This window comes from Salvia miltiorrhiza, chromosome 8 (assembly GCF_028751815.1).
Source record: "Salvia miltiorrhiza cultivar Shanhuang (shh) chromosome 8, IMPLAD_Smil_shh, whole genome shotgun sequence".
NCBI classification, from domain to species: Eukaryota; Viridiplantae; Streptophyta; class Magnoliopsida; order Lamiales; family Lamiaceae; genus Salvia; species Salvia miltiorrhiza.
In genome coordinates, this window is record NC_080394.1 from 38618368 (window position 1) to 38632207 (window position 13840).

At 36.3% G+C, this 13840-nt stretch overlaps 2 protein-coding genes across 2 annotated transcripts; both read left to right on the plus strand.

The window, feature by feature from the left end:
- Positions 1-92: 92 nt before the first annotated feature.
- Positions 93-12840, plus strand: LOC130998455 (transcription initiation factor TFIID subunit 2). The gene is made up of 25 exons (XM_057923872.1): positions 93-483; positions 870-1010; positions 1350-1682; positions 2285-2440; positions 2530-2596; positions 3325-3524; positions 3700-3853; positions 4024-4108; positions 4190-4281; positions 5328-5453; positions 5533-5586; positions 6051-6119; positions 7174-7271; positions 7375-7722; positions 7825-7912; positions 8453-8578; positions 8669-8725; positions 9225-9304; positions 9393-9435; positions 10364-10450; positions 11093-11182; positions 11950-12008; positions 12207-12297; positions 12370-12532; positions 12728-12840. Exons 2-25 carry the CDS (start codon positions 886-888, stop codon positions 12838-12840), a joined length of 2904 nt encoding a protein of 967 aa, XP_057779855.1. The 5' UTR covers positions 93-483; positions 870-885.
- Positions 12841-13256: 416 nt separating this feature from the next.
- On the plus strand, positions 13257-13784 carry LOC130998456 (uncharacterized). The gene has a single exon (XM_057923873.1). The coding sequence runs from the start codon at positions 13257-13259 to the stop codon at positions 13782-13784; it is 528 nt and encodes a 175-aa protein (XP_057779856.1).
- The last annotated feature ends 56 nt before the right edge of the window (positions 13785-13840 follow it).

Genomic DNA, 13840 nt, shown 5'->3' on the forward strand with positions numbered 1-13840 from the left:
ATGGAAAAAGAAAGAAAGGAAAAAGAAAGAAAGGAGGAGGGTAATTTCCTTATTTTTAGGTAAAAAGAGAAAGAAAGAAAGAAGGAGATTTCCTTTTTTATCTCGTGCGAAAATCCCATCCATTTGACCTTCTGCTTATTTATACTCCTACTCCCGCGACGTATCAGATACTCAATCACCCCGCAATCTCTTGCTCCGTGCCCTAGCAGATTCTACCCCTTTTTTTTACTAACAATTTTAACTCGTGAATTCAACGCCATAACTAATCGAAACTGCTTCCTCAATTTCGAATTCACTAACTTATTGGAGAAAATCGAAAGAAAAAGAGGGAATAGGAGGCTTCGCCAGCGGTGGTGCTGCAGCCACCACGCCGCCGGTGAACAAAGCGGCGACACCTCTGCTGCTATTTAATTGAGCCATAATTTGGCAGAACATAGGCCTTGCGTTTGATGATCCACGGCTGCCATTGAAAATTTTATATCGGTATTTTTTCTTAATATACATGCTGTGTTGTTCTATTTCTAATGAACGTTGATCGTTTTGTCTAGTTAGATTGGGAAGATGACTGTTGGGAGTGTTACTTTTAGCGTAATTCAGCTACTAAGACGTATTTTATGTTGTTAGAGGTATTGAAGAGTTGGGATTGGTCGGTGTTATGTAGTCTGGTTTTGAAGTATTGCATGTTCTGGAATGTATGGACATTAACATATTTGAGTTCAGCATACTTGAGCTGTAACCATTGCTCAACCTTAATTCAGCTTAAATGTGATAGTGACAAAAGGGAATGGCTTTATAACCCTGCGAAATAGAGCTTATTCACAATCTTTGATGCACAACGAAAGTAATGCATGCATGTATTCTACCTGCAGATGTTGAAAACTTGAAATGGCGAAGGCTAAAAAGGCAAAGAATGAAGAGCAGAGAGATGGAGATAATAGTAATTCAGAGGCAGTTGTCAAGCATCAGAAACTCTGTCTGTCCATTGACATGGACCGCCGCCGAATCTATGGGTGTGTTTCTTGATTTCAACTCTCTCTTTTAAAAAAAATAAAATTCTTAGGGTCTTTAGGTAGCTTGGTTGGCATCAAATCATAAATATAAAGGCTGTTCTGATTCAGACCTAGTTGGGAACTGGAACTATATTTCTAGAATGGATGACCTTTATACTTGGGGGGGGGGGGGGGTTAACCTTGTACAGTTTTTTCCCCTTTAAGGTTCCTTTGTTTCTTATGAAGGGAGAAAGAAAAAGAGAAACTGAGTCTGAAATGAAATGCCATAATTTTTTTAAAAATAAAATAAAATGGTGGAGTGTAACTTTTTCTTATGTGTTATGGAATCTACAAATTCAGGTACACAGAACTGCAAATAGCTATACCGGACAATGGAATAGTGGGTTTGCATGCAGATAATTTGGAAATTGAAAATGTTACGGTTGAAGGAGAGCCAGCAATGTTTGAAGTCTTCCCTCACTATCAGCATCTGGACCCCAAGGATAGATGGTCCGTGGTTTCATCAGCTACTTCAGCTGCTGATGCCTCCGGGTCTGTTTACTTGTCATCTCTTGAGATCGAATTACTTCCAAATTTACTGATAATGTGTAGCAAGACCACTAAAATGGACGACAATCAAGAAGAATATATGCAGGTGGACAATGGTGAACCTGCCTTGGCTGATGCTAACAGGTTTTTTGAAATTATAATCGTCGCTGCTTTTACTTTCTATTTAGATGCTCTATTTGACAACTTCTAATTTATTGATGTGTGGATGCAATCCAAGTTTTATGTATGCCATGTGACATGGTCCTAGGATGTTCCTGCAATGCGATCAAAATCTCATCCCTAGTGATTTCTGATATATACTCATTACAAGGCAAAAGTAATAAATGAGATTCATGATAGATGTTTAGTCATAAAGTTCTTGGATACTATTTGACTATTTGTTACTCTTTACGTGATATGTTCAAGATATTAGGTTCCGTAGAGATGCTTAATAGTATCACTATATTGCATCGAGTAGATAGAAAAATCGACATATGATGCCTCAAAAAAGGTACAACTAAAATCAATTTTTGCCGTCTAATGTGGACAATGGCTTTATTAGACATGCAATCTATTTTTTACTTTAACCCTTTTCCCATATGCATGAGTCGGTTTCTTATGAGAAATTATTTTTTCTCTATGTCACCACTCCCTGCAAATGGTTCTGGGGTTTGTGCTCAACTACGTTGTAGTGTTCTCTTTCAGACAGTCTTATGAGATTTTGCTGCTTCTTACTTATGATGTAGGCCAGTGCAGAATGTGAAACTTGTGCGCATTGAATATTGGGTTGAAAAAGCAGAGACGGGGGTTCATTTTAATGGCAATGTCTTGCATACAGACAACCAGTTGAGGCGTGCACGGTGCTGGTTTCCTTGTTTGGACGACAGTGTGCAGTGTTGCTGGTATTTGCAAGGCTATAAGTGCCAACTTAAAGAATTTTAATAAAATTGCATTCTTATGCTTACAATAAATTATTCTGTATTTTGTTCAGTTATGACCTTGAATTTACGGTGGCCAGTGATCTTGTCGCAGTTAGTTCCGGAACCTTACTTCATCAGGTAAAAAGGATAGAACGATAAATGTTCAGGCAAAAAAGTTTTGAGGAACTGCATATATTCCCTCTTCTGATTTCAAGCTAAATAGCTAAAAGAGATGTTAATTACTAAATAGGGTGCAGAAAATTTCAAATTGAATCATTCTTTTTTATTTATGTTTGCTGTTGAGTGTCGAGTGCTAACATATGGCAAATGGGTAAGCTGGAGAAATATCTATTCCCTCCATGAAGGATCTTTATAATTCTCACTGCTTCTCTTTATATATGAGATGCGACTATCCTATCATCAAGCTTCTAATAACTAGTGCTTGAAACTCTTCCGCTTCACAACTTTAAGAAGATGGGTTGGCATATTAGATTTTCTTTAAGGTAATTGTTTAGCATGCAAAATTTAAGAGATTGCTTGGTGAAGACTGAGGGAATGCGTATCTTGAGATATTTGGGAATTAGAGATAAAAAATGTCTGCTTTTAGCATTTGACCACTACATTGAACTTGTATGTTCTTAGGTTTTGCTTTAACTCTGTTTTTTACATGGCATTCCTTTGTAAATGAAAGTGTGATTCATATTGAGACATAGAGTTAGCATAGCAATGCTCTAGTGATTCTTTTTTCTTGCTTGAGTAAAAAACTTCTTTGCAAACGTTCTTATAATTCCTTAATGCTTTATGCTTAAACAGTGCCAGGATATTTTCTTTTGTTTGAAATGTCACCGGAAAATCCTCTCTTGTAGGTTTTGACCAAGGATGATCCACCACAGAAGACATATGTTTATAAACTAGATGTTCCTGTAGCTGCTCAATGGATATCTCTGGCAGTTGCACCATTTGAAATTCTTCCTGATCGACATCGTGGTTTGCTCTCATACTTTTGTCTACCTTCTAACTTGTCAAAGCTGCGGAATACAGTGGTATTTTTCTACAATGCTTTCAGGTATTGCCTAATATTGATCTTTGCTGTCTTGATTGTGACCCCTCATTGATATAACCAGTATTTGAAATTCACTTATCTCGTCGGAGTTTGATTTGCCATTTTCTAGAACAATGCACTTGGAATTTCGGTCAATTGTATCTGATCCAATATTAATTTTCTACATATTTTTCACTAGCCACTATGAGGATTACCTCTCTGCATCATTTCCATTTGGATCATACACACAAGTGTTCATTGCTCCTGAGATGACGGTATCCTCATGGAGTTCAGGAGCTTCTACGAGTATCTTCAGCTCTCATCTTCTGTTTGATGAGAAGCTCATTGATCAGGTATGCTTATGAAATAGTTTCCTTGTAAGCTGTGAGTAATTTATATATCCTTTTGACCATCCTGCTTTCATTTTGTTATTAGACCTTTTCTAGCTAATGAAAATTAAAAGAAAGCTACTCTAGTCAAGTTTCCCTTATTATTTCTGTTTCCGGTGATGGATTTTCTGCAGACTATAGAGACGAGGATTAAACTTGCTTATGCTCTTGCCAGACAGTGGTTCGGAGTATATATCACCCCTGAAGCACCAAATGATGGTGATAAGCTAATTCAGATGTTTGTACCATTAACTATGGAAAAATCTCAATCTGATATGGTTGCTGTAATATTTCTGTCAGAGTGGTTGGTGGAGGGTCTTGCTGGGTTTCTTACTGATTCTTTTATTAAGAGGTTTCTGGGAAACAATGAAGCGCGCTATAGAAGATACAAGGTTCAATGATTCTTCAACCACTTAAATTGAAATTTTATGTTTTGTTTCATATGTTAGACATAATATTATTTCATATTGGTTGATAATGTGTTGCTGTGATGGGAGTTAGTTAAATTAGAAGTAATCTGTAATTAAGCACTGGAACCTGCAATGCTTCTTTTTATCTATTTAGTTGGGATGTGTCAGAATTCCTTACATGTTGAGCAATTCATACCATTCTTTGTTTCAATTCACTGATTTTGTAAAGTGACCAAGAGAAAATACCTCTTGACAGGCTTCGTATCCACATTCCACACCTTACTCCCCCGGAAAGGCTAATGACCTTTACATGAAAGGGTATCTTTACCCAAAACTAGTACAAGTGATTATGTGGTGACTATCTAATGCATGGGCAACTTCCACTATTTTTGTATATTCTTTTTTCAGATCTTCCTAAATATTTCCTTTGGTGATTTTGAGCCATATGTTACCCATGTTGGTAATTGATATGGACTTGGAAATTAGTTTCATTTTGATATTAATATATTCCAAAGATAATTTTTGTGGTTTATATTTTATTTTTGTTTTCTCCTGAGATCCAATATTTGATACATGAAAGTGGAAAATTATATCTGAACATCTTCACTTCCTTGAACCCACAAGACTCGTTTCGAAGTTCATTTTTTCAAATCTTTCTTTGTTGTATGCACTTAGCAAGTTAAGGAAATGAGTCAAATTTGAGAATATTGTGAATATGCAATGATAGCTTCTGGTTGTGTTTATACTTCTAAAATATAGTGATGTATGCTATGAGAATGAATAGGACAAGGTTAGTGTTTGTTCTTTCAGCATACTGCTGACTGACAAAAGTGAAGAGTAGGTTTGCACCGTCTTATGTGAATCATTACCTAAACATGACCCAACATTTTGTGTCATGAAGGAGTGATGGACATCATGGTGAACTTTGGAGATTATGTATTTTATTGTTTTATAAATTCCGCTCTCAAGCATACTAAAGAGTGTATACACTGTATTGAATTGGCCAATTTACCTATATAATATCGCAGGCCAATTGTGCTGTATGCCAAGCAGATGATAGTGGTGCTACTACCTTGAGCTCCAGTGCTGCTTCTAAGGATTTGTATGGCACCCAGTGCATTGGTTTTTATGGAAAAATAAGATCATGGAAATCTGTAAGTTCTTTTTGGTTGGTTGGTTAGATTCACATCTGGACTTTCATGCTTTCGGCTTAATTCTCTTTGTTTATAATAGGTAGCTGTCCTTCAAATGTTGGAGAAGCAGATGGGTCCGGAGTCCTTTCGTAAAGTAAGAAGCCAAAAGCTTGAATTTAGTTATATAAAGCTGTGTCCAAGTAATTGTTTGTTCTTTCTCTTTAGATTAATATGTTTTCAGAAAATGCTTTCGTATGCACACAAACACACTTACAGAGACACTCACATTTCCTTTCTTTGTAGTAGGCATGATATTTTTTAATCAAAATTCCCCACTCCAAGTCTTTATATGGTATATCATTCCATTTTTTATTTCTGTCTAAAGGTAATCCCCCTCTTTGTTCGAGTTTTATAGTTTCAAGCTACGATTTTTGTAGCATAGTAATCTCCTGTGATAGGGCATTGATACTGTCTTCTCAAAGCCCCTGAAAGGTGTGCTTGTTGGATTCTAGATGCTAGGGGAATTTATTACTCTTAGATTACTACATCTGGTCTCTTCAGCCGGTATCTAACCTTTCTTTATGTTTGTGAGTTTATGATAGTCTTCTCCATCCACAGATTCTACAGAATATTGTTTTGAGGGCTCGAGATGGTAATCGTTCTTTGAGAACACTGAGCACCAAAGAGGTAACTTTATAGGCTCCCCCCCCCCCCTTCTTATGTTATTACTTTATTTGTTTTCATGCTCTTTGCATTCCGTCATCTGATGGTGTAAGTGAACTTATCTAGCATCAATCTAATTTTTACTAGGGAGCATAGTCTCCAAGGTATAGTTTCTCCTCCAATCCTCAAAGCAAACTTAAACACGTAGTCTTGTCTTACAATAACAAAAAAGCTATTGCGTCTTCTAGTGGATAGATGTTATGATGTTGTCATGCCGAAAGAGAATTGCTAGCAAGCTGTTTGTGCTCTACCTTACAAGGTGCCTATGTAGTGTACTTTTAAGGTGGTAAAAGTATGCTCTTCATTATAGTTCCCTGGACCATGTTATGGGTATGGGTATGCAGAACTGCATTCTGGCTGGATTGTAGGTCCAGTTGGTCTCTTAAGTTTGACCTTCACCAAAGTTGGTTCTTCACCTTCAAATTTACCACTATAACTTAGATTATCTTGGACATGCATTTCAGGTCATTTCTTTTTAGTTTTGGTTATTTTATTAAAAAAAAATCATACATTTGGACAAGTGGAAAGTAGGATGGTCGATTTAAATGCTCCAACTTCTTTCTAGTAGAGGATGCCTAGTCTTATTTGAGTACTCTGTTTCTTTTCTTTCTGATTAAACAATCATGTAGCATCTGAAAGCTTCAGATATTGTTTCATGGCATTTTATCTGCAGTAAAATATTAGAATCAAATGTGATATGCCGAGTCCAACTCAATGTTACTAATGCATATACTTTACCCATAATTGCAATCAACATATCTTATATGGTAAAAAGTGATTAATATGTTACTCTGAAGACTTTGGATTTGTTATTTTGGCAAATATGTAATGCTGCTTTCACCGCTTCCATCTTGCTATGTTTTAAAATTTAAAGTAAGTACATGGCCAGCTTACATTGATGTCACAATCTCTCTCTCTCTCTCTCTTGTCTCTTAACTACATATGTATATGATTATCTTCTCGGATTCTTATGATGGTATTGTTGTTAACGTTTTACTCTGACATTGTTTGCTGGCAGTTCCGTCACTTTGCTAATAAAATCGGAAATCTTGAGCGGCCATTTCTTAAAGAGTTCTTTCCTCGCTGGGTTGGATCTTGTGGTTGTCCAGTGCTGAAGTATGATTCTTGCTGTCTATTTTCTATTTACATTGATTGTATTTTGGCTGTTCAAGTAATCTTACCGATAACTTTTCTCTTAACATTCCTTCATTCCACTTAGGATGGGATTTTCCTATAACAAAAGAAAGAATATGATTGAATTAGCTGTTCTGCGGGGATGCACTTCTAGACCTGATTCTTGGGTAGGCATTGATAATATCAATCCTGATTCTGAAAATCGAGATGGTGTAGTTGGGTGGCCCGGGATGATGAGTATAAGGGTGCACGAGCTCGATGGCATGTATGACCACCCTTTTCTGCCCATGGCTGGTGAACCCTGGCAGTTACTGGAGATTCAGTGTCATTCTAAACTTGCTTCAAAGCGCTTCCAGAAAACCAAGAAGGGCACCAAGGCTGATGGTTCTGATGACAATGGTGATGCTGTGCCCACAACTGATGTGCGGCCCAAGTATGTGTATTGGTGTATTATGCCTTTACGTAATCCTTCTTTTAACCCAATCTTACTGAGTGTTAACCTCTTGCTATGATTATTTCTGTATGGATACCACAGTTCTGAGTCTCCCCTATTGTGGCTCCGCGCTGATCCAGAAATGGAATATCTTGCTGAAGTACATTTTAATCAACCTGTGCAAATGTGGGTGAGTGTGAAACTCAGATCAGAACTCTTACTTCGTAGTCAAAAGAAGAAATGTCAGTAAAGTTATACAAAAGTTCTTTAGCTAGCTAGATAGTAGAGCAATTGATTTCGGGTCTAATACTTCTAAATGTGTTCTTCTATTTTTATGAAAATCAATATTAAAAGAGATCTTATTAATGAATAATTATTGATCATAAAGGTCTTTTAATAAAATTGAGCTGCTTCTCTATTCATATTCTATATACACAAGAGTGTGAAAAGGAGATTGAAATATTGAATACAAAAAGGAGTTCTGAATCACACAAAAGTATGTTAGAATCAATGTTTCTTCCAAGTGTTTTAACTATTTTTGTCATAATTTGTACTTGTGTCACTATGTATGAATACAATGGAGGCTAGATCAAAAGTTAATATTGACAAATGACTTTTTACCAGTTATAAGAAATGTCAATCAGTTGTAGCAAGAAATTTGGGATGAGCTGTTGTTATTCTGTTGATATCTCCAACGCAGGACCTTCATGCCGTTTTATTTGCTCTTTAGATAAATCAGTTGGAGAGGGATAAGGACGTTGTTGCTCAGGCACAAGCTATTGAAGTATTGGAAGCATTGCCACAACTTTCCTTTTCCGTTGTTAATGCTCTAAATAATTTTCTCATTGACTCCAAGGTCCTCATCCTTTTACCCTGCATCTTTATCTAGTTTAGTCTGTCCTTATCTATGTCTGCTCAACTCTGTCTTTCTATTTTTCTCATTCAGGCTTTCTGGAGAGTTCGCATACAGGCTGCATATGCATTGGCTGCTACCACAAGTGAGGTATATTCAATGCATTTTCCACTTTGTGAAACATTTAATTTATGGAACATTAGATGACTTAATGTGCCCGTACTTGTTGCCTGATTTGATTGTCTCAATCATTTTAAATTTGTAAGGCAACAAAATCTTTTTATATTTTAAACATTAATTTGTCTATGGTTTTGAGATCAATGACTGTCAATTTGCCTTTGCATGTCTTATGTTATGCATATCATGTCAGTGGAGTCCTGGCTTTGTTATTTTTGTCTTTGCTTGTAGGAATAAGTTATTTTCTCATATGTACGGTATCAACTTCTATTGTTCCATTATGTAATGGAGCACAGCATAAAGGCAGCGGCTCTTGTTCTTAGTGATTATTTTGTCACATTGAATAACAATACATTGATCATTTTTGTCACTGTTATTCCTCTTGCTTGGAAACATAACTTGTCACTGTTTGGTTTTGTTATTCTGGTTATTGGTTTGCTTTTATTAATTTTTTGCTTTACTGTCTGATCAGGACACTGACTGGGCTGGCTTGCTTCATCTGATAAACTTTTATAAAAGTCGAAGATTTGATCCAAAGATCAATCTTCCCAGGTAGATTCTTTAAGTTCTATCAGGAATTCAAATAAATTCTGCAATTATCAGGTCAAGTTGTTAATTGTCTGTTCTTCTTTATTAATAGGCCAAATGACTTCCATGATTTCCAGGAGTACTTTGTACTTGAGGTAATGCACTGAGGTAGGATGAGATGTTTTTCAGATAGTAGCACTGTATTTTGTGTAAATGTCTTATTAACCTTTTGTGCCCATCATTATCTTTTTATGCTTTTTACAAGAGGTTTCATCCTCTATGAATTGACTTGTAAATAAAGCGAGAACTTTTACAAGTCTACACTTTATACAAAGTTGCTTCTATCGGTGAATGACTCTTACAGTCCATTTTACGCGACATTTTTTTTTATCTATTTTGTTCTTTGCTTATCTATATGATCTGAAAAGTTTAATTGCATCGAGCATTCTCACAATCTAACATCTCGCTTATATAAAACCTTCAACCTCCTTATATTCTAGTCTTCCACATCATTGTTGATCTTTCACATATTTTCTTGTATCTTGATCAAGTTTCAAATAATTTAGGCACAGTTACAAAAATAACTTTTATGGTTTGTCTCATTTACCCTCCCCCTCTTCGTCTTCTTATTTTATTGTTTGGGGGAAACTTATTGTCTATATGTGAATTCGGAGGGTTTTGTAGTTGCCCCTTATTGTCTATATGTGAATTGTGATTCTGTTAATGTGACTCTATCAGTCTTTAATCCCTAGGGTGCTTGTTAGGAACTTAGGCCAATCTTTCCTCCGTTTCTTCTTATTTTTGAAGAATATATTCAAACCCTTCTTTTTATTTCTCATTTCTTTAGATCTTTCATGTGTGTTCTGGTTGCCTATTAACATGATGTTGCTTCTTCTTGGGGTTCTATATCCGAGTCTTATTTTGTTTAGCTTAACAACTATTGGACTCATTTCTGTTGAATTGAAGTGCATCTGCTACTGATCAATGAATGAAGAAAAGTAAAACTGCATTATATTCCAATACAAATAATGCAGACAATATATCTTATTCTTATTATCAAATAAGATCGTACTTATTTTTCAGGCAATACCACATGCAATAGCTATGGTCAGATCTTCAGACAAGAAGAGCCCTAGAGAAGCTGTTGAGTTTATTCTGCAACTTCTGAAGGTAACACTGTGAACAATACACTACTGAGAGGCCTATGTGGACTGGCTATGTGAACAATACACTACTGAGAAGAGCCCTTGTTAGGAAGTTAGTACTCTGTACTCCCTCCGTCCCACTTATTTGGCACACTTTCCTTTTTAGTTTGTCCCATTTATACTGGCACTTTCCAAATAAAAGTATGTGGTCCCTACCTTCTCTACACACATAAAATAAGTGGACCCTACCCACTTTATACTCTTAACCCTTTATTCTTAATTTCCGTGCCCAAAGCAAATGTGCCAAGATAAGTGGGACGGAGGGAGTATATGGTTGTGATATAGTTTTGGACTTTTCGGTTATTCGTAAATTTGACAATGGAAATAAACTGCTACTGCCTTGGAATTAGCTGTGGTCCATTCTCTTCATTTTTTAGTGTGTCTGTTTGCTTGTGATTGACAGACTACTACTATTGCTACAGAAGGAAATGCATTGTTGTATTAGATGTTTTCTTTACACGGTTCCTGTGGGTTTCTGAGTTGAAGTTCTAATCATGTTTTTTGTCAGGTTGTTCCTCTTATATTTGGGATTGAATTTATTGCTGACTGATTGTTCCAATGAGATTGCTTTTTCCTGATTTTTGTTATGGCTGCATTATGCTTGTAGTACAATGATAACAGTGGGAACACATACTCGGATGTTTTCTTGGTAGCTGCATTGGTCCAATCTGTTGGCGAACTTGAATTTGGACAGCAGGTATATGATATGATTCACTTTAGTGATGATGCTTGCTCTTGTTGCCACTGCTCCCTCTTCCTCCCCTCATGTTTCTCTCTTACAAGAAGATGTATGTAGTTTCTCTTTATGAATTTTCATTGCCTTCTCCAGTATGTGGCCAATACTGTCTCATAGATGCTCATCATAATTTAAATTTATGTTTTAGAGATGCAACATTAGCTAACAGGACACCAGAATCTTATGTTTTCAATTGCAATGACAGCTCCGTTTATAGGGGATCTTTGCTCCTATAATTTACCAATCTTCAACATTTTCTTTCTCATGAGGATGAGGACATTTTTCACCTCACGCTGGCCTAAGTAATATCAAAGCAGATGATTCAGAACTCATTTTTCTCGGACATAATTTCTTTGCATGAAAATGTTTGTATTTTAAATATCATAGAGCAGCTTATTGATAAGCTCTTTGACTGGAGAGTTGGTGAACTTTATTGAATGTTTGGTTTAATTTCAGCATATAAAACTAAGGCGAGTATTGATCATATATGTGAATATAGATTTAGAACTAATTTATGCCAATGGTAAAAATGACCTGAATAAGATTTTGAGGCCTGCTGCTACATTGAGGTACTAATTTCAAGTTTAGGACATAAATCCATTATTCTAGTTTATTAGAAATTCGGTTTAATTTTTCCATCATCCATGTTTTGTCAGTCTGTCGCTGATTAATAACTAAATTCAGAGGGCTGAGCAGTATTTTGATTTTTTGTGGTTGATCTTGTACAGAGTGTCATCTATTTACCCTCCTTGCTGAAGCGTCTTGATCGTCTTTTGCAATTCGACAGGTACTAATTATAGTTTGTTGGTTACAAGATGCCGGTCTACGTGAAAGTTTTTAATTTTAAGGATTATGTTAGACTCTTTTGTTTTTAACGTGAATAACACAATAATGCCAATTAGTATTTGAGTTGCCAACTACTTGTTTAGGTTGTAAAAAATGCTTGTTATTTTAAAATTCTAATTTTTCAAAATTTTAAAAACAGGTTGATGCCAAGTCACAATGGGATTTTGACAATCTGTTGTATCCAGTCACTTACTCAAATGGCACTCAAACTATCAGAATTCATTCCTCTTGTAAGTTCTTCCCTGCTTTTTTGTGTATGGCTTGATTGATTCATTGCTAACATAGTGTGCACACTTATTCAGGATCATGTTGTTGAACTTATTAGACCATATCGGGTATCAAAGACGTGGCAAATTCGAATTGCTGCAAGCAGAGGCCTAGTTGAACTTGAAGTTCAGTGTAAAGGAATAGATGCAGCACTGAAACTGTTCATCGAGTACCTTAATGATGAGACATCTCTACGAGGTTTTTGTTTTCTTTGGCTCTTTACCCTGTGATTCTCACGTTGCTTGCATATTCTATTCCATTCCTCATTTGGTCTTATAGAATTGACGTCTTTGTGTTCTCCTAATCACATGCATTGATGTTGGCTTTTTTTTCAATAATTTCATCAGGTTTGCATAGTAAGCATTCTGAATCTGCTCATATTCTTCTTTACAGGACAAACCAAATTAGGTCTCTGTGCTTTGCGCATATCACAGATGATTAATCAATCCAATGGTGACAATGGCATAAAGAGTGACACACTTGACTTCAAGGTTAAGCGTGCTTGACTCAGAGCACTAGTAAGATGGGTGACCCACTGGGAAGTTGGCCAAATCATATGCAATTAAGTTCAAAATGCATTAGAAATACAAAATACTTGTAGAATACGAAGATAGGTTGATATATATAAAAAATTATAATTTAAAATTTAAAAATTAAAAATAATTTACCGATGAAATTTTCCGTCGGTAAACGCGCCACCTACCACGGCCAACGCTGGCGCCGGAGACTTACCGATGGCGATGTCCGTCGGTATCCACCGACGGACAGAAAAAATCCGTCGGTAAATCATTTACCGACGAGCGTTTTCACGACGGGTGAAATCCGTCGGTAATCCGTCGGTATCTCCATTTACTGACGGAATTTTGATTCTTACCGACGGAATATTCCGTCGGTGTTCGGCCAGATTCTGGTTGTGTAGGGGATGGTATTGTTGGTGACACTTTTGATGATAGAGAAGCTAAAGTCAGATGATATTCTTATACAAAATGCAGCTAATCCTATTGAATCTATAGTGAGAAGTACATATACAAATGTTTTGAATACAGAGTCTAATCCAGAAAAATTTAAGGACAAAGCTATCTTGGCACCCACGAATGAAATGGTGGATACAATCAATGATTACGTCATGTCTTTAATGCCCGACGAAGAAAAAATATACCTTAGTTCAGATAACATTTGCAAAGCGGATGGAGAAGTGGATGTAGATGATGAAGTATTTTCTGTTGAATATCTCAATACAATCAAGTGTTCAGGATTCGCAAACCACAAAATAAAATTGAAGAAGAGGTGCATCATCATACTGCTTAGAAATATCGATCCATCCAATGAGTTGTGCAATGGAACGAGGATGATAGTTACTAAAATAGGAGAACGTGTGATCGAAGCAAAACTGATTTCAGGAAATAATGCGGGTAATAAGTTTCCAATTGCTAGAATCGGATTTCACTAAATTTCCCATCCGGTTCCGGAGTGATAGTTCCCCTTAAGTGTTTATTTTGTTATGAC

Coding starts and splice junctions, on each gene's coding strand:
- LOC130998455 (XM_057923872.1), top strand. CDS start 886: ATGGCGAAGGCTAAAAAGGCAAAGAATGAAGAGCAGAGAGATGGAGAT. Junction 8,726..9,224: donor TGGCTGCTACCACAAGTGAG/GTATATTCAATG, acceptor CTGTCTGATCAG/GACACTGACTGGGCTGGCTT. Junction 11,183..11,949: donor AACTTGAATTTGGACAGCAG/GTATATGATATG, acceptor GATCTTGTACAG/AGTGTCATCTATTTACCCTC.
- LOC130998456 (XM_057923873.1), top strand. CDS start 13,257: ATGGTATTGTTGGTGACACTTTTGATGATAGAGAAGCTAAAGTCAGAT.